This window comes from Macaca thibetana, chromosome 2 (genome assembly GCF_024542745.1).
Source record: "Macaca thibetana thibetana isolate TM-01 chromosome 2, ASM2454274v1, whole genome shotgun sequence".
Classification (NCBI taxonomy): domain Eukaryota; kingdom Metazoa; phylum Chordata; class Mammalia; order Primates; family Cercopithecidae; genus Macaca; species Macaca thibetana.
Window position 1 is genome coordinate 106,406,463 of NC_065579.1, and position 27,388 is coordinate 106,433,850.

The 27,388-nt window shown below is 58.6% G+C and overlaps 3 protein-coding genes across 4 annotated transcripts in view; all 3 read right to left on the minus strand.

The window, feature by feature from the left end:
- Positions 1-27,388, minus strand: part of RRP9 (ribosomal RNA processing 9, U3 small nucleolar RNA binding protein) — a 157,030-nt gene that overhangs the window by 123,413 nt on the left and 6,229 nt on the right. The gene's annotated exons all lie outside the window — the stretch shown is intronic.
- RPL29 (ribosomal protein L29) overlaps positions 1-27,388 on the minus strand; it is a 344,283-nt gene that overhangs the window by 50,400 nt on the left and 266,495 nt on the right. The gene's annotated exons all lie outside the window — the stretch shown is intronic.
- DUSP7 (dual specificity phosphatase 7) lies at positions 5,191-12,566 on the minus strand. Its single transcript, XM_050780916.1, has 3 exons — positions 12,050-12,566; positions 10,135-10,569; positions 5,191-7,330 (listed from the first exon to the last, which is right to left on the minus strand). The coding sequence occupies exons 1-3, from the start codon at positions 12,564-12,566 to the stop codon at positions 7,023-7,025; spliced, it is 1,260 nt and encodes a 419-aa protein (XP_050636873.1). The 3' UTR covers positions 5,191-7,022.

A 27,388-nucleotide genomic window follows, 5' to 3' on the forward strand; every position in this document is an offset into this window, starting at 1 on the left:
TGGCACAGGTGGGAGCCCAGCTGGTGTCAGGGATGGGAAGGGGTCAAAACCCAAAGGTCTCCTGACCTCTCAGGCCTGGAGTAGTTGAGAGCAAGGACTCCCAAGGCAGCCAGACCTGTGCCCAGACCCCAGTGGGGCCCCTTCCTGACACATGGTTTCACAGTTCTCTGTCTTGGCTTCCTCATCTGTCCGTGGGGGATAATCCAGCACCTGCCTCCGAGAGTTGCTGGGGAGATTAAGTGAGTTTATCATGTAAAGCCTGCAAGACACCTGGCCCAGCACAAGGGCCATGGTTGTGTGTTATTATTATGGCTCTTACTGCAGTTTGAGCTGCCAGGCGACCGACTACATCGGAATGGATCCCAGGCAGGACCAGGCATGAGGGGCATGGCAGGACTTCACACTGAGGAATGATTCAGCCCCCAGTGCTGTCCTGGGCGCCTGCCGTGTGCCTGGCACTGCCAACATGTGGCTTCTCTAAATCAGCAACGGTAATAGCTGAACGTAAAAGACACACAACTCGGCATTCCTTTCAGAAGCCAGTCTGGAAAAATGGAGCAGAGGTGTTTGTCCCAGAAATGCCACTTCTGGGAAGGAGGCCCAGGGAAAGAATCTGAGATGTGGAAGAACCACACCCAGACTCCCTGCCCAGAGGTGCTGGTGAGACCACCCGAGTCCCAGCAACCAGGCAGGGACAGTGGTATCCAGCCTGCCTCTCTCCCAGCGGCCAGGGAATAGGGCTGCAGGGGCCTGGCACCAGGGATCTGGGGAAAAGTGTGAGCTGGGCCTTCGCTCCTGTAGTTCCTCCACCGGGAGCCCCAGCCCCAGCCCCTATACTAGGTTCCAGGGGGTGAGGAGAGAACTAGGTTTTGGGCATGCGAATTAGGGGGACCAGAGGCAGGCTCAAAGGGGAGTGGTGCTGAATCTGAGGGCCAGGTCCCTCAGGGTCATTATTCTATCTCTTGTCAGTGGAAACAGGGAATTGGAGAACTGAACGGGGGACGAGGCTTGTCTGAGATCACACACAACAAATTGGCAATGGTTGGGCCGGAGAGGTGCCCCTCAGCAGGGGTGGGGATGCCACAGCTAAACGAACTCACCTGGGCTCCTATTCCAGAGGTCTAGCTGAGCAACAGGCCCTTCATCCTGCTCTCTCCTCTTGAATTGGCAGTTCTTATCCCCACTGTACAGATGAGGAAACGGAGGCTCTGAGATGGGCCGTCAGGGCTGTGCTGCCCTGGGGGAGTTTCCAGGATGCATACGGATCTTGGGGCCGCCTGGCTCTCCCTGGGTGCCTAGCATGTGGCTGCACAGTGAGGGTGAGGCAAGCTTCCCTCAGGGGAGGTGAGTGGGGGCTCAGAGTCCCATAGGCCCACGCATGCCCCAGCTAAGCTATATCCTTCCGCGTGGCACAGTGGCTGGCTTTCACTGTGGACGTGGCGTCAGACAAGCTGGGACCCTCTGTTCACACCATGGGTCTCGATTCCCATGGGGCCCAAGTCCTGCTGGTCTGCAGATGTGTCCTTCTCACACCCTCTCCAGCCCTCCTGACCCACCCTCAACGACTGTCCCAGCCTCCTCCCTGTCCCTTGGCCTGTGCGCTTACCTTTCAGGCTGCTCTCCACTCAGCAACTAGATCTTCATTGTGACAGCCAGACCTCATCAGCCCTGTTCATGATGCCCTCTAGGGGCTCCCCTGTCCCCTAAAGAGGTTCCTCCCTGGCCCATGATGCCCTGTGGAAGGGCACTGCAGCTTCTCCTCTGCCTGCAGCCCTGAGGCCAGAGGAGGAGGTGAAGGCACAGAGGGAGGCGTGTGGAGATCCCACACATGCACGGAAGCTACATGGCAGACAATGGCCCCTGGAGGTGTGCAAAAGGATGGCTCTGGGAAGGGGGCTGGCTGCCTGGGCAAAGAGGGGTTCTAGCAAGGGCCAGAGTCTGCGTCACGGTCACCTGTGGGGGCTCATCTGCCCCAGCCAGAGACAATGGGGCCAAGGCCTCTAAGAGTTGCTAATGATAGTCTTTAATGACCGTGCCTGGAAAGGATGACTTCACCCAGGACGCACCCTGATGAGAGGAGGCTACAGTCACAGGCAGGCGGCTCCTCCATTGCTATGAGACCTGCATGGGCTTGTCTAGTCAGAGGATGGCAACAGTGTGTGTGTGTGTGTGTGTGTGTGTGTGTGTCTGGTCCCTCACAGAGCCAGGGCCTAGTGAAAAGCCTCAGGGCAGCAGGGTGGGGGGCCCAGCTTCTACCTTGCCTCACTCTATGACACCCCACCCCTCTGCAAACCTCACCTTCCCCATCAGCACAAGACTGGGGAGCAGAGTGATTACGAGCCTTCCCGGGGCTCTCAGGTGGGCTGGGTCTCAGGAGTCAGGTGAGAGCACTGTGTCCCGGTGGGGCCCAGAACAAGCAGGGGAAAAGATGTCAAGAATCAGGACCTGGACACCCTCCTTCGGGGCACCCACAGGTTAACATGCTAATGTGCTCCCTCCAGAGAAAGCTGGCTCCCACATCAGGCCCTCTGGCTTCTGCCAAGGATCTGGGAGTAGGTGTTGGTGTCCCAGACATATCCATTTTGACACAGAGGGAGGCACAGTGCAGTCATGGTGTTGACCCAGGTGCGCAGTACATGGGCAGTAGTACATGGGCAGTAGCAGGGACGGACAGGCTCCAGTGCAGGCTTGCCACCCACCCCAACCCTGGTCCATTCACGAGGCATGACTGCCCTCTGGGGAGGGGCCCCGTGGGGGCGATAGGCAGAGCACGGCCGTCTCCTGAGGGCTCCCTCTGCCCCCAGGCTCAGAGCGGGACCACCCTAGGGAAACGTTCATCTCTCCTGTGGTCTCCTTGTCGGAACCCCTTCAAGGTCACCGCTCCACAGTGCTCCAAGTGCTTCCTCGTATCCAGCCTTAGTCAGTCCTCATGTTGCACTTGATTCATTAATCAGAGGACAAGTTGAGGGCCCCATTATCCTGCCACCCAGCGTGACATCACCGAGCTTCCCTCGGGCATGTTCCCTCCCTGGGACTGCCCAGCCGGCACAGGAAATGGCTGCTGGATGAATGTGCAAGTGAGTAAGTGTCTTGGATCCTCCTCCCATGTGAACACTAAGCGGCCAAGGAGTGGACCAGGTCCCCGAGGCCCAGGCTGAAAGGAGGCAGAAACAGGGACCAAGGAGGCAAAGAATCTCAGGAGAGCAACAGGACTGGGGACAGAGATAAAGCAGGTGCACCCCCAGGGAGCCAAGTGTCCAGGAGCTCAGGGTGGCTGCACTGAGGGCCTCAGGCACGGATGGCCTGGAGCAAGCAGGGCCTGCGGAGGAGAGTATGGTAGAAATGGGGTGGGATAGGAAGAGCTCAGGACGCAGGGCCATGAGATGGGAACACGAAACCTGGGGGTGGGGGACCGCAGTCCAGTAAGTGTGGCCCAGCCCAAGGTCATAGAGCAAGGACCCAGAGCCTCGGCCACTCAGCCATGACCTGGCTGTCTGTTCCCCCGAAGGGAACCTTAGCCAGGCCCAGTGCTGAGGTAGGAATTTCTACAGATAAGGAGGACACAGACGGCCAGAGAGACCTCTGGCCCCAGAGTGCACAGGGGTAAGTGGCGGGGCTGGCCCTCTTCAGGCACTCCCAGTCCTCAGTCTGAAGAGCCGGCTCAGGAGGTGGCTACTGCTCCCACCCCCACCCCGTCCTGTGCTTGGGCACGCTGGCACTACCAGGCACTTACTCGGTTTGTCGAGGGCCCAGCCCCCAGCCCAGCACCCGCGGGCTTCCCCAGGCCTGGGCAAGGGCAGCAAGAGGGAACAAAGGCCCAGTCTCTGCCTGCTCAGGCCCCCACCCCCTTGCCTGCCCCTGGCACAGAAGGAACAGGGCCCTGAGGGAGCCCAGGAGCAACAGCAGCACCGCCCCTTTGTCAAGGATGCAGCGAGAAGCCCCCTCCCACCCACACAGGCCTGCTGGCTGAGCGGCAGGGTTCTTCCCCACTCCAGATGGGAGTGTTCGGGGGCAGAGCTGAGGGACTGCAGTCGCACAGCTGGAATTTGCACCGAGGCCCCACAGCAGGCAGAACCTGCCCTCTACCCCTCACCACAGGCTGTGCATGATGGTTGTGACTGTGTTCTGGTACAGAGGAACTGAAGAGCAGAGATCAGGGAGAGAAGAGAAGGAGAGCCTGGGCACCCCAACAGGGCAAGTCCCAGGCTGAGCCGCCCTCACCCTCTCGGCCCTACCCACCTACCTTCCACCTGGGTCCAGCTCAGTGCTGATCACGCGGTTTGCTGAAGGGATAGAGCCAGGGAATGTCAGAAGTGGGGAAACTAAGTCAGCTTCCAGGCCTCTTAAGTCCTTGACGGGGGCTCACCTGATCCAGCCAGAGGCAAGGGAGACCTAAGCCACTCTGGAGCCTCCATTTCCTGATCTGTAACTCGGGGCTTGTTGCCCACTGGGGGCCTCACTTCCCCAGACTGTGGCCCCCATCCTTCTCCAGACCTCCTCCCTGATCTAGCCCAGGGCCTTGCTTAGACCCTACCCCCAGGGGAGCCTGGACGGAGGCCGATGCCCACCCTCCCCTGTACACACCTGATTCCTCCCTGTGAACCCAGGCCAACAATGTGCTCGTCATGCCACAAAGCTGAACAGCACTCAGGAACCAGGTGCAATTGGCCCTAAGGGACCTGTCCAAGGCCACCCAACCCTTAAGAAGCAAAGAAGGGCTGACTTGCTCACTGCCCATTGACATCCCAGGACCTGCAGGGGCAGGGTTAAATGCACATTCTCCTCTCTCATCCACACAGCAGCAAGAGAAAAGGTTAGGGTTCTAGGGGCTGCAACTTGGGCAATGCCTAAGCAGATAGCCTTGGACAATGAAGGGCGAGTCAGGGCTCAGTTGTGTGAACTTGGTCCATACAACCTCTCCAAGCCTTGATTTCAGCAGAAGCCCACAGAGAAAGCCCTGATGCCTCTGCCTGCCAGTGCCTAAGGGCTGGGGAAATGCCACCTGCCCCAGCTTCATCCAGAAACTTTGGCTGCTCCCTCCCATCTGCAGGGCACCTTGATTAGTCTAAGCAAGTGCCCAGCAGACCCCAAGCAGAACCAGGCCAATGCATCACAGAGCAGGCACTAGGACACCGGTCGAGGCTCCTTCACCTCCTTCCCAGGCCCCAAGCCCTTATCAGACACGACTCATTTTAAAGAAAAAATAATATTTATTTGCAATATAAACAAAGTCCCGTTGTTGGTTCGGGATATATATATGTATGTGTGTGTATATATATATGTAGGGTCACAAATCTTCCTTCATAAGATCATAAAGCAAAACTGGCCACCTTCTGGCATACCCTCATTTATACAAATCTGGCGCATCTTTCTGGGTTTTCATTTTAAAAATAAAAGAGAGAAAAAGAGAACCATGTACAGCATGGAAGCTTGTTGTCAATTTCTCGACTGTGGCAAGATTTTAATCTGCTGCCTTAAGAATCCCTGAAAACCACCCCTGTGAGGTAAGAAGCAGTGGGGCAGAGTTTTCTGTGGCCTCACTCACATGCTGAGTGCTGCTCCGTCAGGGACCCTGGCCCGACCCCTCTCCCTGCCCTAGGCCCTCATGCAGTCCTGACACCTGGTGAAACTGAGGCTGGAGAAGGAACAAAACTGGAGGAAGATAACGGAATCCGTGGCTTTGTTCTGTGGAGGCAGGGGGAAGTGAACAGAGCCTCACCCCCCTTCTGCTGGTCCACCTTGCCCCACTTGCCCCTGCCCTAGGGTTGAAATGGGTGCAAGTCTCCTGGCAGTAGAAGGCATGGGCAAGATGAGGGCAGGGCAAGCTTCCAAGGGGACAAGGGGGCTGCCAGTGGCAGCCAGACCAAAGCGACAGCTAGGGAGAGGGAAGAACCTGGAGGTAGGGCTGGGTCTCACCACCTAAGCTCTCCCCAGCCACTGGGCCTCCACTCCCAGTTACAACAAGAGAGAGGAGAGGGAGAGGGAAAGGGAGAGGGAGAGGGAGAGAGAGAAACAGACAGACAGAAGTAGTGGCTAAGTATATAAAAGGGCTCAGAGCCCAGGCCCTCCTAGGGGCCTAGCCCAGAGGGCTAATGCTACTGCCTGGCAGCCCCCTGCGGCCCACCTTCTGCGGGACAGCGGCAGGGACCCGGGTTCCCCACCTTCTGCCTCAGGGAGGTCTGCAGGGACCACCAGAGGGATGGATGAGAGGGCAGAAAATGCAAAGACCACCATCCAGCCCACCAATCACAACTTGCAGCAGTCATCACAGGCGAATGCAGGGCCAAGTCAGACTGGGCCAAGGGTGGGAGGCGGCACGACTGGGAGTCCCAATACCTGAAGAGCAGTAAGCCACCCCTTCAAGAAGGGCCCGCCGAGGAAATGGAGGCTTCACACATGTGCAAAACGCATTTGGTCAAGGTCAACATGGGGTCTGTCTTTTCCATTAAAAAACAAAAACAAACACAATACTTGCTTTTTGAAATTGAACGAAAAACAAAACTGATAACATTTCTCTCTCTCGCAGGATCAGGAAAGGGATGAAATACTGGGTTATACAATCCACTGTTGCATGTAGCCTGAAAATAACACTTTTTGTTAAAAAAAAAAAAAAAAAAAGTCAAGAAGAGCTCAAACACTCTTTGTGCTCCAGGGAGCTTGGATTTACCTGCCAAAAGTAAAAAGTAAACTCAGGTCCGTGGATGTGTCTTTAAAAAATAGCCAAATTGGCTGGGCCATCAGCAGAAAGGAGCGTCCCGGACAGGATGAGGCCCTGGTGGACGCCCAAAGCCACGTGTCCGAGAGCTGAGGCCTCTCCAGCAAGCCCTGCAGAGGGAGACCTTGCCTGCGGGCCCCGCCCCCAAGGATGGTGAGGGGCGCTCCGACACTGAGCAGCCTGGGTCTCTGGGCACAGGCGACATCTGGGGGTTCCTCAGGCCAGAGGTGGCAGGCTTGGGCTCTCCCACCTAGCCTTGTGGAGAGCCGAGCAGGGGCCTGGTGCCATGCCCCCCGTGCACCAGGCCTCACGTGGACTCCAGCGTATTGAGTGGGAACAGGTTGTGGTTGGTGGGTGTGGAAAAGTAGAGCTGCTCACTCGGCGCATGGTTGTCGCACGGGCTGCTTAGCCCCAGCGTCCGCTCAAAGTCCAGCAGCTGCCCCATGAAGTTGAAGTTGGGCGAGATGTTGGACTTTTTTCTCTTGACAAAGTCGTAGGCGTCGTTGAGTGACAGGTTCATCTTCTGCATCAGATAGGCCACAGTGACCGTCACTGAGCGGCTGATGCCTGCCAGGCAGTGCACCAGGACACCACACTTCTTGGAGCGGGCTTCATCTGAAACACAGCGACATCGGTCAGGGAGGTGCCTCCTTCAGGGAGCCTTCCCACATGGGTGGCCAAGTTGGGCTGGGACACAGAGGGCAGCATGGCCGCTGGCTGGTCTTGCCCGACCCCTGAGGGACCTGGCCAAGCCCAGTGTGGGTAGAGCAGCAACTTGGAATAGAGGTCAACAGCACTGCTGTGGAGAGGGCTCTGCACACTTTAGCCCCAAGGCACTGGACACCCGTGTCTCAATTTCCTCATCTATAAAATGGGCCTATTTATGTACAGTGGTCTCATAAAGACCTGTGAGGGGTCAAGAAACATGAACTACTGTAATGCCTGTGACCATGGCTAGTTCTACCACTGCCATGTGCATTGCGACTGCTGTCACGGGCATCACCTGCATCCTCTTGGGTCATCTGCACCATGGCCAGTAAGCCCATTTTATCAATGAGGAAGCAGACACAGAGACAAACTGGCAAGCCCAAGGCCACACAGAGGCTCCTCCTAGCTCAGCACCCGCTGCTGCCAGGCCGTGACCTGGGACTGGGGGCTGGGCTGGTTCTCTTGGAGCTGCTCCCATGGGTTGTCCCCAAGAGTCTCCCAGGAAAGTGGCCTGAGGGAGGCTCCTCTGGAAGGAAGTAAGTGGCCTGGCCCTGCACTTCGCTCTGCCCAGCTAGTCCCCAAGGCCTTAACTCCAGCTCCTAAGACACAAGGACTGCGATGCTGGCCACACTATCACTTGTGATGGGGCTTCATAAGTGAGGCGTGCTTAAATGGGCCCCACCCCTGCCACTTGCTAGACCTTCCACAGAGGCCCATGTGCCAGTGATATCTCCTACCCCAGCCGACTGGATGTGGCCAACCTTCCTGTTCCCTTTCCCCTCCAACCCTCCCAGCTTCCCCCAGTGCCACCCTCAGACTCCTCTGCCTGACACACAGAAGCTCAATAAATACTGGCTGAGCTACTGAACAACTCAGTCCTGTAATCTCTCCTGGACCCTGGGGCAGCTGCCTCTCTGTGTGCCACAGCTGTGCCAGGGACATAGATTCACAAGAGGCAGCCATGGGGTCCTTGATGTCCCCACCACCCTGACTCTGAACCCTCCGGGAGCCAGGCACACAGCTAGCACTCAATCAATGCCTTCCTACAAGATGACACATGGGTTCACCCACTGTTCTTCATTGCCTTTGTCCTGACAGAGCTTCCTCTCTCGTCCCCGCCCAACCAAGGGTACCAAGGATTAAGCATACAGTAGGTGCTTCCTCCAGACTCAGGGACTGACAGGGGGCCCCATGGCTAAGGCACTGGGGCAGGATCATCTGTCGAGGAGACAGACATTGTGGCTTCATGTGGAGCTATGTGGTCTGACCTCGAGATTAGGGGTGGGAGAAGTGTGTGCTGGGATGAGCCTCCAGTGGTGACACCAGGATGTGAGGAACGCCTGGCCCCCAAACCCACCTCCAGGTGATCCAAAGAAAGTCTGTTTCTGCTGGCTTTATTTTTGGCCTTTTCAGGGTGTAGCTGGTGACTGATCCTGTCCCACTGACTCCTAAGGGATGCCTGGGCCTCAATTCCTTCACTTGTCAAATGAGGAAAAAGGTCCCCCTACCCAGATGGGGAGGAACTTTCAGGAACGATAAAGGTACCCATTAGCCAGGCCCAGCCTGGCAAAGCCTGCTTTCCTCTCTCTTTCCCCCTCCCTTGTTGGGGGAGTTCAAATGCTGAGGCAGCACCCATAGCCCTCTTGGCCCCCAGGGTCAGGGGCAGGGCTGAGAAGCTCCAGGCAGCCCCAGTTGCAGCCCCTCCCCCAGGCCTCAGCTTCCTTCCTTCCTCCCAGCCAGGCACCTACTTTTGGTTCCCAGTAAGCGGATGAGGCGGGGAAGCCTCCCACTTCCTGTTGTTAAAGCTAGCCCAACCCAGCCGACACCAAAACGCCCTCCACTGGACACAGCCGCCATAGGGAAAAGACAGCCCAGGCCACCCCCACACCTTGCCACTGGAGGCTGGGCAGAAACATTGGGTCACCAGGCTCAGAGATAGAGCGTTTACATTCATCCTGAGCCCCCGTGCCAGGGGGCCAGGGGAGATGACCTGTGGTCTCACAGCCTCCAGGTGGCCAAAGAGTAAAGCCAGCAGGGGACCCGAGTCTGCTGAGGCTGGGGATACAGGGACTCAAAGGGCACTAAGCCAGACGGCAGGACACACTGCTCTGGGGAAGGCCTTTCTCCACTCCACCTTCTCTTACACTCCTCCCTACACTCCAAGCGAGCCCTACAGGCTGCAGAGAGCATCTGGAGCCTGACCGAGCTAGCGGTCACCACATTTCAATAGCTGCCTGTTTGGGGTGTGCCTCTGGCTCCAGGGAGGGCTACCTTTCAGCCCTCTTAAGTACACATTAAAGCCCAAAGAGGCAATATGACAACCCCATCCTGGAGAGACACGTGTGCTGAGGCGTGATGTGGAGCAAGTGAGACCCGTGGGAGGTCTGCGCGCTGTGATGTTTCAGCTTGCTAAGCCCGAAACAACATCTAAGCCAGGAAAACACGAGCTGGACAGCAGAGAGCCCATGAGGTGCTGCCAGCTAGGGGGAGCTCAGGGCTCAGGAGACTGCTCAGGCCCCAACAGGTATAGGGGCCCAAGGGACTCGGTGACTCACAGTAGGCATGGGTACACCCAGGGGCACACGCTGGCACACGCAGGGCACACACAGGTCTCAACAGGCCCAGAGGTACCCAGTCAGGTGGGGGCGCCACCCAGAGTCCTGCATACACCTTGACGCGCCCACCCCCCCTGCCCAGCACACAGAACCTACCAATGAAGCTGATGGCCTCAGGGAAGAACTGGGAGAGGTTCTGGCTCCAGTGGTCAGAGATGGGGATCTGCTTGTAGGTGAACTCGCCACCGTGCTCAAAGGCATTGGGTAGGTTGGGTGTGACGTTGAGGATATACTTGATGCCGTACTTGCCGAGCACGTCCAGGTTGGTGGAGTCCTTGGCGCAGCCGAGGTAGAGGTAGGGCAGGATCTGGACAGGGAAGGCTGGTTGGCTGGATGGCACAGGGCTGCCATCCGACTCGGTGGCACTGCTGGGCAGCTCTCGGTCCGACTCGCCGTCGGAGCAGTCAGAGCTGATGCGCAGGCCCCCCAGGCCCAGCACTGAGGTGGGTGGCGAGCTGCTCGGTGAGGAAGAGCTGTCCACGTTGGTCTCGCAGTGCTCAGAGTACTCTGTCTGAAACTTGTTGAAACCACCTGTGTCCGGAGTGAGAAAGGGCCTGGGTGAGAGGCTGGTGAGAGCCCAGATGGGCTGCACAACCCAGATGGGCTGACCAGAGATGGCCAGGACTCCCCACGCCAAACACCACAACACCAACGGCCAGCATGGGCCATACCAAGCATCTTACACGTGTGCCCTCTCTTGTGTTCTCTCTATCTAAACCATGACCACTTCACAGACAAGGAAACTGAGGCCCCAGGAGGTGAAGTGACATGCCTGGACTCCAAACTGGTACCCATAACACTTCAGGGCCCCCAGCCATGCCACCAGCTTTAGGGCACTTGAGGACAGGCCCCAGCTAATTCCTCTTCTGCAGCTCCCACGCACGCCTAGCATCCATGGGTGTTCAGTAACAGCTAAGTGGTAAAGAAAAGCAGACAACCCCATTTAGCCAGCACCTGTGGGTTGGCAAACTCCTCTTATAGATGAGACCACAGGTGCCAGAGCCACATCTGGCTCAGATAAGAGGCAGAGAGGTCCTGGGCTTCCTGAATGGGAGTCTAGTGGTTGCCCAGCCCCAAAACTACAGCCGGGGAGGGTAGTGGGAAGGTACTGGCTGGCCCCTTCCCCCAGCAGGGGCAGGTTTTTGAAGGGGGTCCTGGCTCCACTTCTCTAGAATCCTCCCTTAGAACACAAGCCTCCCCAGCCTTGGACCTGCAGCGGGGGAGGGCCACTGGGGCAATACAGGGACAGGAGAAATGGGGAGCCCCTTGCAGTGAGGCATGGGCCCTGCGCCCGAGGGTGCCGCAGGCCTCCCCTCCCCTCCCGCCCGCCCCGCTGCCAGCAAGAGGCCATTTTGGAATGTTAATTGGAAACACCGGCCTCAGCCACTCGCCCCCCGGTGCTGCCTCTCCCTTCTGCAAGCTCTGCGGCATCAGGCTAGGGACCTGGGGGTCCCGAGAGACCCGGGCCAGGGCAACGGTCCCTGCCCATACCCTGCCCCAAGCGCCTCCTAGAGGCGGCAATTCTCCGGTGGAAGGAGCAATTCCCGGATCCAGGAGACCCCAACCCAAATGGTCTCCATGCGCTGGAGATGAGGATGGTGCTATGAAAGGTGCCTTCCTGATCCTGGCCTTCCAGAAACACGAATTCCAGGCTGGACTCGGGCGCCCTGCTGCTTTTAGGGTTCTGGAAGGCAGCGCCTTCCACCTCTAAGGGGCTCCACCGGAGCCTAGGCACTACTGTCGCCCCATCAACAGGAAACCCCAGAACCCCAGGCAGGGGAAAGTTTGTTCCACCCACTCGAATCGTGCCGAGAAAGGGGGCGCAGAGGGAGCCCCGCGCCTGCCAAACCACACGGTGGGGACCCGACTCCAGGAGGGCGGATGCAGGCCGGGGACGACGTGGCGCCCAGCGGGGCAGGCCGAGCGCGTGGAGAGGAAAGCGCCTCCAAGGGGAGCGTCAGGGAGTCGCGGGGGGCCCCGATCCCTCAAGGCGTCTCGGTGCTGCCCTCACCTTGGAGGTAGTAGGCCTGGCAGCCGTCGTCGCGCAGCTTCTGTAGGAGCAGGCCGAGCACGGAGGCGGGAGCGCCGGGCTCGGGCTGCCACTCGGCCGTGGCCTCGTCATAGAGCAGCACAGTGGCCGCCTTGCAGCGCGTGGCGAAGCGCTCCTTGTCGGCGTGGTTGGGGATGATGGAGCGGATGGGCAGGTTGCCCTTGCGCAGGCGGCGCAACATGAGGCCCGGGATGGCCAGGTTGATGGCCGTCTCGATGTGCGACGACTCGAAGAGCTCGTGCGGCCGGCAGTCGAGCAGCAGCAGGGACGCGCCGCCGCGCACCTCCAGCTCCTCCTGCAGCCACTCGGCGCTCTTGCAGGGCATGGCTCCTGCTCCCGTCGCCGCGCCCGCCCCGGTGCCTGCGCCGGACCCCGACCCCGCACCGGGCTCGGACCCCGCCCGGGTGCCCCCAGCTGCCGCCGCCCCCGAAGTCGACATGTGCGCCCGCGCTGGGGGGCCGCGGAGCTGGTTTTTCATGGGGACCGCGGGCGGCCCGGGGCCGGGGCCGGGGCCGGGCAGCCCTGTCCTGGGACGTCGCCCCGGCCGCGCGGGCCCCAGCCGCGTCTCCGGGCGCCCGCCTCCCGCCGAGCTGCGCGCCCGCCGCCCCGGCCTCCTGGCCTCCCGGCCTCCGTCCCGCCCGCCCGGCCCTCCGCGCGCACCGCGGCCTGACAGCCCCAATTAAACAGCGGCTCCGGCGGCCGCGCGCCGAGGCGTTCTCCAGAAGGCGGGGCCGCGGGGGCCGGCGCCCGGGCTTAAAGGCGCAGCGCCTCCACCGCCCCTCCCCACGGGGTACGCGGGCGCGCTCGCGACCCGAGCCCCGGAGACCAGCGGTCGGGCCCTCCTCGGCCGCCTCCGCACCGTCGCCCCCTGGACTAGCCCGGAGCTGACTGCGATGCGCCTAGGGGCCCCGGCCCAGACGCCCTCACGGGTTCACTCTGCGCGTGCTCCCAAGCTCTTCTGGACATTACGGGAAGAGCGGCCCTGGGGGCGTCCTATGCCTGGCACCCCCACCCCACATTCACAAGAGCATAGTTTTTCTGGGACGGGGCGTGGTGGGGGGGTGGTGGTCAAGCTAAGCAACCTCTCCTCCTCCCGCCTGTTATCCCATTCATTCTTTTTGTCATCGAGTTCATTCAACAAGTGGGAATTGAACGCCTACTACGTGCCAGGCACTGTGCTAGGCAGTCACCGTTTCGGGGGACCTCATCGTTTTCCTGACGGTCACAGTCTCCAGACCTGAGGGGGAGCGTCTCACGCCAGCAGGCCTGATGGGAAATCAGGACCTGGGCAACTGGCGGGGTAGGAAGACTCAGGGCCGTGCCACCTTCCGTGGGCAGGGGTGGAGAAATCCTGGAAAGGAACAGCTCTGGGAAGGGAACGCGAGCCCTTTAAGAAAGCTTTACAAGCGGGGTGGTGACAGGCGCCCAGTGAAGGGCCACGTGACTTTTTCCACGGGGCCGGTGGGAGGGGAATGCTCCTTTATAATCAGCCTGCCTTCCCCAGCCTCCCTCTCAATGGACCAATCAACTTCCGCGGTAGGCGGGCGCCTGCCATGCAGAAGGCCAATCCTGGCCGAAAGAGGCGGTGGCGGAGGGAGGCGGGGCCCGCCGCGGTTTCCACCCAGCGCGGGGAAGTGGGCGGGGACTCCGCCAGCGCTGTGGGTCGATTTGCAGGCAGGCGGGGCAGCGGAGGTGAATGGACCCCGCAGGTAGCTCTAGAACAAAGCGGCTCGACTTGGGCGGCGCGCTTGCGCAGGACGTGCAGTACTTTCCCTACGGAGCCAGGATAGGAGCTCTAGGCTGGGCCCTGCTGTCTGTCTGGTCCATTCTTTTGCCTGGCGGGGTGCCCCTCCTTGGGGCTTAAACCCCCCGACTCCTCCCGAGGCTGGTCGGCTCTGAGACACCTTGCCCCCATCCCTGACTGTGGGGGAGCGGTGGTGCTTGAGGGAGGGCCTCTGGAACCCCGAGGATTTGAGCTTTCCGCTAACCTCTGATCAGAAGGCACGCAAAGGGGTGGCTCAGGAGCAGTCCCTGCCCGTCTTTCAAGCGAGGGATAGTCTTTCTGAAGGGTTTCATCCTGGGCCACAGGGCTGTGTCCCAGAGGAGCAGGGGTCTCTCCCACAATCACACTCTCAGAGTGTGAAAGGAGAAGCAACTCTCCGCCCAAGGTTGTCCTGGGGGTCCCAGGCCTGTGGAAAGAGCTCCCAGGGCCCAAGAGGGCAAGACCCAGATTCTGTCCTGCCACTTGCAGGTGTGTCGTGTGACCTGAGTACGGTTCTTCCCTCTGGGCCTCGGTTTTCCCAGTGTAGGAGAGTGCTAGTGTGGACAGAGCCCAAGCCATCTATGAATGCATCCGACTGGGAGGACATGGTCTGCAGCCAGGCCTCTCGGCTGGCAGGCTGGATGCTGCTTGTCAGGGATGGAGGCAGCACTCAAAAAAGAGGCCTGAGCGAACTCCCAGGGAAGGGTGAGCTGCTGAGCAGTGCACCATTCACTCAGCAAGCTTTGCTGAGGGCCTCCTGAGCACCAGCCTGCCTGGAGCTGGAGTGACAACAGTGGAGCCTCCGTCCTCCACTCAGGCCTGGCTGCCTCTCCCCTCTGCTCCACCATGGGGTTGGATGCCGGTCTGGGCACTCCCCCAGGCCTACCACAGGGTGCACAGAGACTCCTCTTTCTCTAGGGAAGAGACTGGTCTTGATGTTCTCTCCCCAGACGGGTCCATGGTAGCTCAAGAAGGTGTCAACTGCCCAATAAGTCAGGGTGACATCCCTGAGGGGCAGGCCAGAGTCACATCAACAGGAGGCTCATGCTGTCCTCAAGTGAGACTGGGCGCATGTCCCACGGCACTGAGGCACACTTAGTTCTGAGTGCCTGGTGAGGAATGGGCCATTGCTCTCACTAGCGAGGGAACAGCTGAAATGGGAGCCTCCTCTGAGCCTCCCCAGATCCCACGACCCACGCGAGAGGAAGAACTACCCTGGAGAGAGGAAAGGGGCCCTGCCATCCCTCGCATTAGCCTGCAATGACTCCTGTCTCTCTCCCTTTAGACTTCTCTAGCGGGGCGTACACCCTGGAGGAGAGATCTGTGAGAATGTGTGGAACTGGAAAAGCTCCCGCAGCAGGAGGAGAGGGCGTCCTCTAACAGGGAGGTAAATAGAGACAGATTTGGACGAGTTCAGGAGAAGGGGGAGCATGTGGAGAGGGGGTGACAGTGGAAGCAAAGGGTTGGCAGGAAAATTAACCAGCCCCTGAGGTGCCAGCAGGACCCTGGGCCCCCACTGGGCAGGTTGGAGGAGGTTGGAGGAAAGGCCCTAAGTCTTGGTTCTCACTAGGCGGAAGAACCCTCAATCCCAGACTTACAAGGCCCAGAGCAGGGCAGGAACTCGCCTGTGGTCACGTGGCAAGAGACCAGAGCTGTCCCTGTCTGGGGCCTTGCCTGGCAACGGTGGGCTTCCCTCAAGGGAGAGGGTCTTTTTTGGCAGGAACCAGGTGCCCTGGTGATTCCAAGGCCTTGGAATCATTCTTCCTCTTTAGAAATGTGGTCTTTCCTGCCTTTAGGGTTCAGGCCTTCCCTCACCTGCAGCTCCCACGAGGGGTGTCCAGCTCACTAGGGTCTCCCTGAGGGGCAGGGTGGGGGAGTGGGAAAGAGGCTGCTGGAAAAGGTCTGTCCTTGGGGATGATCTGGTTTCAGGAGGGGGAGGGGAAGTGCAGGTGGGACATGCTTAAACTCTCTGAGGGCTGTCTCTCCTTCCCACACAGCCCCAGGCCTTGGCATAGGTATTTCCCCTGCCTGGACAGTTTTCACCCTCAGCCTTTGCCTGCCTTCGGATCCCAGCTCAGAGTCTCTGAGCACAGGGGCCTCCTCTGATCATCCAGGCCCAGATTAGCTTCCCTGCTGCGTGCTCCAAGGACGCCTGTCCCCTCCTTACCCCATCTTTGCTCTACACCCTATCATAGTCACTGTCCACCACCCACCACCATCCACCACCACACTACACTTGTCACCCGGAACGCCCAGGGGCAAGTCTGCCCTGCCTCAAGCCTGCTCCTCCTCCTGCCATCCCTTCTCATCGCATTCAGCCAACTGCCAGGCATGAACCCACGAGGCACATCTGGAGCTGCCTTCCCTGTCTGCACACATCCAACCTCAGAACCACACAGAGAAGGGGCCTTCCTGGCAGCACAAGGCCTCGCCATGGTGGCATGTTTCATGGCCCTTTGCTATTCCTCTGGGAGGAGCTGAAGGTCCCTAAGAGCAGATGTGAGCTAGTGTGCACCCCTTTCCCCCCAACACACACATTCATGTGACTGGGTGATCAAGGAACTGTGTCATCAGGAACAGTTCAAGTGCCTGAGAAACAGATTTACCTTTTCCCACTAGTGCCCATGAATTTCTTGCAAACGGGCCACCACGCTTCTAATGGACAGGCTGAGGCAAGAGGAGGGTCAGCTTCTTGCCCTCCTGGCCCTAAGGAGGCTGGCACAGATCTAAGCTAAGGAGGTGGCTTTCTATTATGGGTCTGTCTCACATCCCACTGTAAGGGATGAGCAAGGGCTGAGCAGGGGCTGGGCACTCCAGTCTGTGGTGCCTGTTGCTGGAGAGTAAGCCAGCTTCTGCCCAGAGCAGCTCCACTAGGCTGGAGAGGTGCTCCGATGGAGACCTGCTGAGACCTAGACTTGCTCTGCTTGCCCTTGAACTTTGGGACAGCTTCTTCCCCAACCCTTGGTGGGGTGCCTGCCTGGGCCAGTGTTCAGCAGCATCTAAGCCAGGCCAGGAGAGGACTGTGAAGGGATGGCAACTCTTCTGCCCTGTACAGAACTCCTGGCTGCACACATACACATATACATGTAAGGATACACACAACACAGGCACCAACACACATAGTCCTATCCATATAACCACATATGCTCATGGGCACATAAGTGTATGTACAGAAATACACAGATACAGACCTATACGTGTGTGTGAAAATACATAATACACATGCACACACACTCTGTTGTATGTGGACACACACATATCCAGACCCACGTCTGGGTGCTCGCCACTCCTATTGGGGGGATGCCCACAGACATGTCCTCCAGAGGGGCGGTTACCAGGCTGGCGGGATCTACGCCCCTCTTCCCCTGCCCTCTAGTCACCTAGGCTCACATTGTCCTATTGGCTGTTGCTGGTATCTCCGTAGCAACAGGTTCTGGATGGAACCAGAGTCCACCCCTGCCTTTCCAGCGGGGGCCTGTGAGGCCCTAGGTAATGGCAGTGTAGTGTGGGAAAGCTGGGACAGGTCTGGGGTGGGGGAGCCATGTGCCTATTTATCTGCGCCCTCTCCTGCCCAGGTGTGCAGGGCAGACCTGGTGAGAGTGCAGGGCCTGGGGGAGCAAGTAGCCCTGGCAGAAAAGTGGGTCACGCCCAGGATGATTAGAGCACAAGACATGGCAGGACGGAAGCAAGGGCCTGGGAGATCTGTGGGGAATTCCCAAGGCTGCTTGGAGAAGGCAAAGGGAAGAGGGAGGAGAGAGCCTGGCCAAGAGGGAAGCCTTCCTGTTCATTCTCAGACATGTTCTCTGCACCTGCCCCATAGCAGGGAGTGTGCAGAACAGTGAAGGGGGGACTCGGATGACACAGACCAACATAATTCCTCTCTCTCAGAGCTCCCCACCCAGCAGTGACAGAGCAAGCCCTTGGCCAGCCTCTCCACATGGAGTCCCTGGGCTCACTCACTTGAGGGTGGGCTTTTCCAACCACAGCCCAAGGGGCCAGCCCAAGGATGGAAAACAGAGGACACACACCTACCGCTCTTCCATGCTTTGTCCCTGGCAGACATTACTAGTCAACCACAGCACATTTTCTTGCTGAGCCATGCCCTGGTCTCAAAACCTTTCCAAGCAGGCATGACCAGCCGATTGTCACAGGCGAGAAAGCTGAAACCTATTTGCTTAGGTTCTAGTTCATAGCCAGACCAGCTATGCCCTTCCTGTCCCCACCGCCAGCTCAGCTCACCCTGACTTCCTCCTGCTTGCTCCCTACACTGTGCGCCAGATACAGTGCCCCAGTATCCACATGTGTCTTCATTCCATGCCCCAACCCTCTGAAATCATCTCCAGCTTCTGAGGGGCCACAGCCTCAGGAGGCCTTCCTTGCCTAACTGCAACAGTCTGCACCTTCTCCTAATCCTTTCCTGTGGGGCCCAGCATTTTACTTCATTTTGTTTTATTTTTATTATTAGTTTTTTTGAGACAGGGTCTTGCTTTGTCACCTAGGCTGGAGTTGCAGTGGCTTTGCCACAGCTCACAGCAGCGTCGAGCTCCTGGGCTCAAGCGATCCTCCTGCCTCAGTCTCCCAGAATGCTCCGATTACAGGTGTGAACCACCACACCAGGCCAAGTCCAGCATTTTCTACCCTCTACCCACTTAAGGGTACCTCAGCCTGCAGGGTCTAGGGTGGGGCTTCACCCCTGTGGCTTCTTCCCCTAGGTTAGCCTCCCTTTCATCATCGAAGTCCCATCTCCCATGAGCTCACCAAGGTCCTGGGTCCCACCCTGCCCTCCATTACAAGCTCTCCCAGGCATGGGGCCCCCTTCAGAGCAATGGGCTTCTGCTGGGCTGGTCAGCCTAGGCAAGTGAGCATTTAAAACTCTGCTTGGAGCCAAGTAGGGACTGATGTCAAGAGGGCCTGGTTTCTAGGCCGGGCGCGGTGGCTCAAGCCTGTAATCCCAGCACTTTGGGAGGCCGAGACGGGCGGATCACGAGGTCAGGAGATCAAGACCATCCTGGCTAACACAGTGAAACCCCGTCTCTACTAAAAAAAAAAATACAAAAATCTAGCCGGGCGAGGTAGCGGGCGCCTGTAGTCCCAGCTACTCGAGAGGCTGAGGCAGGAGAATGGCGTGAACCCGGGAGGCGGAGCTTGCAGTGAGCTGAGATCCGGCCACTGCACTCCAGCCTGGGCCACAGAGCGAGACTCCGCCAAAAAAAAAAAAAAAAAAAAGAGGGCCTGGTTTCTGTTCCCACCAAAAGGCCACACCCTGCTTTGTCCCCACTCCATTGCAGCCTCTTGCTTTCACATCCTCAGCCCTGTATTCACTCCGGATTCCCCAGTGGGGTGAGCAGAGCAGGACTTGTCTGGCCGTTCTACAGATAGGAAAGCTGAGGCCCAGGAAGGGAAGTGTCTTGCCCAAGGGTCTGGCTCCAGCCCCAGTCAGTTACTCACTCACCCACCAGGCCTGGGGTGAGTCATGGTGGCCCAGGTGATGGGAAGGAAACACATAAACACGGGCAAGTGGGAAGGACGGTCTGCAGGGAGGGTGGATGCCTGCCTCAGGCTCCCAGCGTCGAGTTCCCACACAAGCTGTCTTGGGCTTAATGGGCTTGCACACTCCCGACTGTCTCAAAACATCTTCCCTTCTGGCCTCGAATCCAGGCTTTGCATCAGCCATGGGAGCACTGCCAATCCATTTGACAAATGGAGAAACTGAGGCCCATGGCCATAAATCAAGCAGTGACAGGGGGCTGGGCTCCAGACTAAAAACCCAGAGCTCCTTTCCCCAGTCCAGGGGTTCCCAGCTGGCTCTGACTGTGGCTCCAGTCTCCTCCAGGCTCAGGTACAGTCCACAGGGAGCCCCTACTCTGCCAACTCTTTTCCATCTCTGGGGAGACCCAGTGCTAGCAGGGTGGGAGACAGACTGGGAGGACAGGCAGCTGTGCACACCCGTAAAGAGAAGGGCTGTCTTCCACAGAGCATTCGTGCTACCAAACGCCTTTTCTGCCTCCATGACAGATATGGATGATCCATCCCAGGACTCAATTTCAGAAGCCATCTGGTCACCACTACACAGCCCAGGTTCTCCCGCTTCTCCCCTAGACCACATCCTGCGCCTCCTCCCCAGGCCTCTGCCTCCATCCCAACAGTCATTCCCCACACAGCAGCCAGAGGGATCTTTTGAGAAGGTGGAGGCAGCCTCTCCTCCTCCACAGCCTCCCACTGTCCCCAGTATAGAGTCCACACTCTGCATAGAGTCTACACTCTACTCTGTAACCCCCTCCTCTCCCTCTTCTCCTCATCCTGGATTCTCCAGCCACTTTCAGTCTCTCACCCGCACTTCCCTAGCCCGGGCTCCCTCTGCGGGGCCTCTGCCCTCATTGGTCCCCCTGCTGAAACCCTCCTCTCTGCTTGATTTATGGCCATGGGCCTCAGTTTCTCCATTTGTCAAATGGATTGGCAGTGCTCCCATGGCTGATGCAAAGCCTGGATTCGCCTTTGACTACCTTCTTATTCTGTCCCCCAAATCCGCTCATCCTCTAAGGGCCACAGTGGGCACCTGGGAAGTGGCAGAGCCAGGATTGGAACCCTGGCCTACTTCTAGACTCTTCTGTGTTGTCAGCCATGAGCATATGGTCCTGTGATTTAAACATGTTTGGGGCCAGGTGCAGTGGCTCACACCTGTAATCTCAGCACTTGGGGAGACTGAGGTGGGTGGATCACTTGAGCTCAGGAGTTCGAGACCAGCCTGGGCAACATGGCGAAACCCCATCTCTCCAAAAAAAAAAAAAAAAAAAAAAAAAAAAAGCTGGGTGTGGTGATGCATGCCTGTAGTCCCAGTTCCTCAGGACACTGGGTGGAAGGATCTCTTGAGCCTGAGGGGCAAAGTCTGGAGTGAACCATGATCATGCCACTGCACTCCAGCCTGGGCGACAAAGCGAGAAGCTGTCTCAAAAGAACAAAGCAAACAAAACCCACAAACAAAACAAAACAAAACATCTTTGGCCCTCCCTTGCCACACTCGATTCCAGAAGCCTCTCAATTCCATTCCTTCCTTGGGCCTCGGCCTGTTCTGTATGACCTGCCCAGAGTCACTCAGTGAGAGTCTATGGAGCCAGAGGGCTCCCTGCCACGAAGGGATGGACCTGCTGGCACCTTGCCTGGCAGGCCTCATCCTGGCTTTGGACCATAGCCCTCAATTTCCCCCACCCAGCTGCAGCTCCTCCGTCCTCCATAGAATATGCCCAAATTCCCATCTCTTCATGGACCTGAGGGTCCCTGCGGTCGTAAGCCTGGGTTTTAGTACTACCCCTCCTCACTACCCCCCTTCAAGCCTGGAGGGGGCGCTGGGCTGGGTCAGGGGCTCTGACTCACCTGGGCACCCCATCTGCTGACACTGAGGTCATCCCTAGAGAGCCAGGAGAAGCCACTCAACAGCCCGGGGAAATCAGGTGTGCTGTATCTGATGTCCTCGGGCCTCAGAGGCAGCCAGAGGAGAAGGGGAAAGGACTCAGATAAGCACAGGTGGACTGCGCTCCTTGCTCCAAAGCCACGGGTGAGGGCTACATCCTCGCCTCTTGCATCCCCTTCCCCACAATCCTCAACATCTCTGCCCTGGGATGATCTCTTGCCCTGCCTTACACTCCAGGGCTTGTGGGCCGCACCCCATGAGCCCACCTGGGAGCCTGAGGGATGGGAGCCAGGGCTTTGCAGGAGTAGGAATCTTTAGCTGCATGCCCACCTTGCCACCATGGCACCCTTGGCCCCCTGCTCAAAGTTGCTGATCCTTCGAAGGCCACCTCTGCCAGGAAGGGCCTGGAGCCCAGGTGGTTTGAGCAGGGGATGGGGAGGGGGAGAGGACATCTCGGGCAGGCATTTGCTCAGCCAGAGCAATGGCAAGAAGTAGTGATGGGGCTGGGGGTTGCCCTGATTCTGTTTTTGCCAAACCAGCCTATGGTTTTTTGATTGAGAGAGTTGGCAGTGGGAGGTTCCTGACAGTGAAGACAGTCCAACCTTTGAGGCGGGGAGGGCAACAGAGGCCAGGAATTCTCATGGCACCTGGTGGGCGGATGTGCCAGGGGGCTGGGTTGGGCCTGCCTCAGGTGGGCAGGTCTCTCTGTAGCTGCTAGCCTTAATTGCCTCATTAGCATCTGCCTGCTGCCCGGGCCTGCCTGGTCCCCTCCCTGCCTGCCCACACGGTCCCGTTTTTCAGAAATCCTTCCTATGAGGCATTGATGGTGACAGTGAGGGTGACCATGACGAAGCTGGGAAATGGCTTGGGAGCTAGCCGGCCTGGCCCAGGTGCAGGGTTGCTGGCTTGAGGCCTCATAGCCCAGCACCATTCCACGTGGTTCAGCTGGCCAGCTGCCTGCTGGGACCTGGATGCGGGCTGTTCCCAGGTAGGCAGCAGCGGGAAATAGTCTAGGGACTCCCCTTCCTGCCCCCGCCCCACCCAGCCTGACTCTGGCCACAGGGGCACATGCCCCAAGACTTGGACAACTCCCTTCCTGAAAAGATCAGGCCCTCGAGGAGGGAGGAGGGGTTCAGTGGCTCTCTCAGGGCTTCTAGTGGGCCCTCCAAGGTGGGGACAGGATGGAAGAGGGCCTACTCTGCCTGGGCCCCTGCCCACCTCCCTGCCCCTCCCTGTGGCTTATGTAGTCTCCCAGCAGAGGACAGCACTGCCCTGACATCCATCTCCAACAGGAAAACCCTCTAGCCTGAGCCCTAGGGGCAGCTGAGAGCCCAGGGCTGGTGGACTGAAGAGTGTTCAGAAGCATTTGGCTGGAGCTGGAGCCCTCCCCAGAGACCCTGAAGCATCACCCAGCCCACAGCACCAAGGCCCCGCCCAAGAACTCAGGCTGCGGGGTAGCTGGATTCCCTAGGCCATGGGTACTATCCAGACTTGGAGCTCCCAGGAACAACAAAAAGGGCCTAGCAGCTGGAGCCCATGGAGCTGGGGACTAGCTCTGCTGCCTGCTATATACGTGGGGGGCCTCTGCAGTGCCCCAGCCCCTGGGCCTTAATCTCTCCATCTATAAAGTAGGGCAGTGCTTTCTGCCTCCCCTGATTCCCAGGAAGTATGGGGCAGCCAGGAAGCTTCCACACTGGGCCCATCAGAGGGAAAGGAAAGGCCTCTTTGTCCTAAGTGGCTGGGTATGGACCCTCAACTACCCCTATGCAGCAGGAGTGGCCTTGGTATGACCCACCTGTGCCAGAGAAGGTCAAGTGCTGACCACCTGGCAGGCCCTTTGCCAGACATAGCAGGACAGCCCTATGTGGCCTTCAGGTGACCAAGGTGTGAGTGTGCCATGTGTGCTGGGACAGGGCAGGGGTAAGATTGGGTTGGGGTAGAGATAGGGGAGCCTAACCAAGACACTTGGCTCCAATCTTGACCACCACTGGCCTCCCCTCTCTAAGCCTCAGTTTCTTCCTCTATAAGGAGTCCCCAAATCCTGGGCTGTAGAGTACCGCCTGAGCTTCACCTCCTGTCAGGTCAGCATTGGCATTAGATTCTCATAGCAGCGCGAACCCTATTGTGGACAGCACATGACAGGGATCTAGGTTGCATGCGCCATATGAGAACCTAATGCCTATGATCTGAGGTGGAGCGGTTTCATCCCGAAACCATGCCTCCAACCCAAGTCCATGGAAAAATTGTCTTCCACGAAACTGGGCCCCGGTGCCAAAAAGGTTGAGGACCGCTGTCTATAAAATGGGGCTTCAGTCTACCATGCAAGAATGTTGCGAGACAGGAGATGAGCTATGTGAAGGGTCTGGTCCTGCCTTCTGCTCAACCTCTCTGTGCCCAGAAAGTAGAGCGAGGACCCAGGGATAAGCAAGGACTCCGTGTGGGAAGCCCCCTGCAGCAGAGGGATGTGAGCAGCTGTGCCAGGGAGTGTGGGCAGAGGGGTTCTGAGCAGAGAGGCTGGCCCCATAGGGAAATGGAAACAAAGGAGCTCATCTGAGCCTACAGCCAGGGGCTGCCCATCCCAAGGTTGATGTCACAGTGGGAGGGTAGTGTGGATACTCCCAACACCCTGGGCCTGCCTGTGCAGGTCCCATCTCCTGGGGAAGGCCCTGCCTGCTGGCCTCTGCACCCACGCCAGCCCACTCACCTGCCTGTTCTCCCATGGGGAAGAAACATCAGCGTAGGGAGGAACTGTGGGTCCCCAGGACCCAGCTGGCTCAAGTGAGGTCCCACCAGCCCCTGCTGGCTGCCGCTCACCTGTCCTTTGTTGTCACCCCCATCAATTCCTACCATTTGCTCAGACCCAGCAGGTAACAGTTCCTGATGGGACCCTCAGGGAGCTTTTCCTGTTGTGGGGTTTTGACCCATCCTTACTGCCTCCTCACTGTTCTTCCTGTACCTTTTTCTAAAGTGGGCTCCATAGAATCACAGGCGTGCCAGATACGCCACAATAAAAAGGGCCATGTGGTCAAATGTCTGGAAACACCGTGAACTCTATGGCCCAGCTGCAGTGCATGGGAGTGTATTAAAGGCTCTGACAATCCTTCAGGGAAGTAGCTGTCTTTACTTCGTTCATCCTGGCATTTCCCAAATTCTGGTGACTATAGCACCAGTTTGTTTTGCATAACCTCCGCTAACAGTCCATGGAACCGGGCCTTCACTGTGTCCTCTAGGGAGGATGTGGACCTGTGTTGCTTGGTGGCTGTTCCACGTACCACATTCTCTTCCCTGGACTTCCCTTCCCATTTTTCAGATGGGAAGCTGAAGGCCATCGAGTTCATCACTCAGAACTCCATACCCTTGGGCCTGCTCAAGTGGCCCTGGGGTCTGCTTTTCACATGCAGGTCCAGCTGCCCCGGCGGGATCAGAAGCCACCCTGGCCCAGCTGCTGGGGCTAAGATGCCTCACCAGGCGCCGGGATGCGGCTGGAGAGGTGAGGAGTGAGATGAGCCGGCCGCCTGGCCGTGCTTCCTCCACCGGCACCAGCTGGCTCCTTGTGCTCTCCAGCCTGTGACTGCACAGGGCCAGACAGGGGCCAGACGTGGGGAAGCCGCTGTGGCTCAGCATGGGAGCTGCGGACAGGGCCCCTTCCCCAAGCCTGGGCCAGAGTTGGGTTACGAGCCCTGAGGGTCTCCTAATGAGTTCCACATGCTAGTGGATGCCTCAGAGAGGAAATAGGAAGGGGCTGGGGAGGGGAGAGGGGGCCTGAGAGGGGATTGGAAACATGTGTTTGTGGAGGAGGAAGAAAGGGAGGAGGAAGGGAGAGGGAGGAGGGGAGCAGGAGGTTGGAGGAGAAGACTTTATCCCCGGGCGGGCGTTCTGGTGCTCATCCCCAGCGAGGTTGGCTGCCAGGCACACAGGCCCCTTCAGGAGGCCCCCAGGCCAGTGGTCTGCAGCGGGAGTGGTGGGAGAGGCCCCTTAGAGGCCCACTCCTCTCCTTCAGACAGAAAAAGCCCAAATCCCTGGCTCTGCTTGGCTGGGGTTCTGAGCCACTAGCGGGGGCAGGACAGAACCAGGTGGGTGGGAGGGTCTGTGGGGGCATGAGAAAGCCACCCCACATCTCATCAGCCAGGCAACAGTGAGATGCACATTTGAACCCAGCCCAGCCACCTGCACCCTACCCAAGAGGCCCTGGTGCCTCGAGGCCACTGATCCCTCAGCCCTGACACCACCTCTGCCTCTCAGCCAGCAACTGGCGGAGAGGCGACCCCACTCCCGCTCCCTGTCCTGTGGGGCTGGGCGAGGCACCTGGCTGGGCCTGGTGGTTGGAAGCTTCAATAGGAAAAGGCTGTACAGGAGTCACGCGGGCACGTGGGGTGGGGTGTCCAGTGAGCAAGACCCATGGCAGTTACTGAGCAAAGTCTAAGGACCTTACGGGGCACAACGGCTCCCACTCCCAGGAGCGCTGGTTGAGCCCCAGGTTGGTCCAGCCGAGCAGCTGAGGCTGAGCCTGGAGTGGGCCTTGTAGCCAGCTGGTAATCAGTCCCCATTCCCACCTGTCTCCCTGGGCCACCAATCGCAGCCCGGCAGGGACAATGCCAGCTCCTAGTGCTTTGTGTGAATTGTCTCAGCAAGTCTTCCCAGCAATCTCATGGGGTCACTTGCTCTTACCCCATGTTATGGATGAGGAGGCTGAGGCACAGAGAGGTGAAGTCAGAGTATTCCCAGCAGCAGGAACAGCAGGTGCAAAGGCCCTGGGGCTGGAATGAGCTGTGGCTGGAGGAGAATGAGGGGAGGGGGACAAGAGACAGGGGGTATGGGTGGGCAAAACTGAGCAGGCCTCAGCTGTGGGGAGCACTCCTGTGGCCTGTACTTGGAGGAAGCTGGGAACTGCTCGGGAGGTTGGGCAGTGATGGCATGAGCTCTCTTACAAGCGTTCTTACTTTCTACTCTTGCATCTCAGCAGACTTTGGCTACTGTGTTGAGAACAGATGGGGTGGGCTGGGGGCAGAAGTGGGAGATGAGGTAGGAAGTGAGCAGACAACATATCGGCAGGTCCTGGCTCCTTGAGGGTCTCGCTCCAGATGGCCTAAGAGGTGGGGAGGCCTGAAGGTGGGGCGGCTGGAGGGGATGCTCACCCGACCTGCCCCAGCCTGAGGCTTCCATCCCCCACCAGAGGGGACCATGGAACTGAGACTCCCCTAAACCAGAGGCATTTATCCCCAACAGGAGATTTTGGGATATTTCTCAAAGGGCCATGGGCATTCTTGTGGGGCCTCACAGTGGCTCTATTCCTGGACACACTGTAATTACTTGGGGAGCTGGACCCAATCCCAAGAAGCAGGGGCAGCCCTGGGAGCACAGGTCAGCTTCACAGTTTCAGCCAAGAAGGCTCAGGGCAACAGCCTAGATAGGGGCCATTGCTGGCCTCTGCGACGGAAAGCACCTTCTGTTTCCAGTTAGCAGGCGCATGAGTGCTTCTGCCTGGAGGGCCAGGGAGGACTAATTACATTGCTTCTCTTGCTCCAAGTTTCAGAGGCGTCTGAGGAACAAATCCAGGAGCAAGTTGTCTTAGGAGGGAGGTTCTGGGACCTGAGCTGGGGAGGAGAGGGTGGATGTGATGGCCCTGGAGAGCATGGCCAGTACTCCCATTCCAACCTTGGGCACGAGGACATGTCTTTGGGGTGGCTGTGGCTGGGGTCAGAGTTTGAGGGGCCCAGCGCAGAGGTGGAATGGGCACCATGGGAACTTCTGAGGGAGTTGGATGGTTTTAGAGAGTTCTGCCAGGTCAAGGCAAGGACCCTGCCTGAGCCTAGCCAGGGAGGGTAGAGGTCTGGAAGAAGACACCAGGTGGGTAGGGCATCTGCAGGACACGTGTGGCCTCAGCCAGGCTGGAAACCAAGAGGACAACATGGGCTGGATAAATGTGGGCCCAGGTGCTCAGGGCCGCCCATGACTCTGAAGTCAGTCCTGACTCCAAAGTTGAGTCCAGATGCCACGCTGGGAAGCATGGAGACGGACAAGGGCTGGCGTCAGTATGTGTGGCTGAGTGACACTGCTCAGCATAGGCCTTGGCTTCTGCAGGCCAGGCCTCTGCCCACTGGGTACCCACAAAAGATGCCAAAGTCCCACT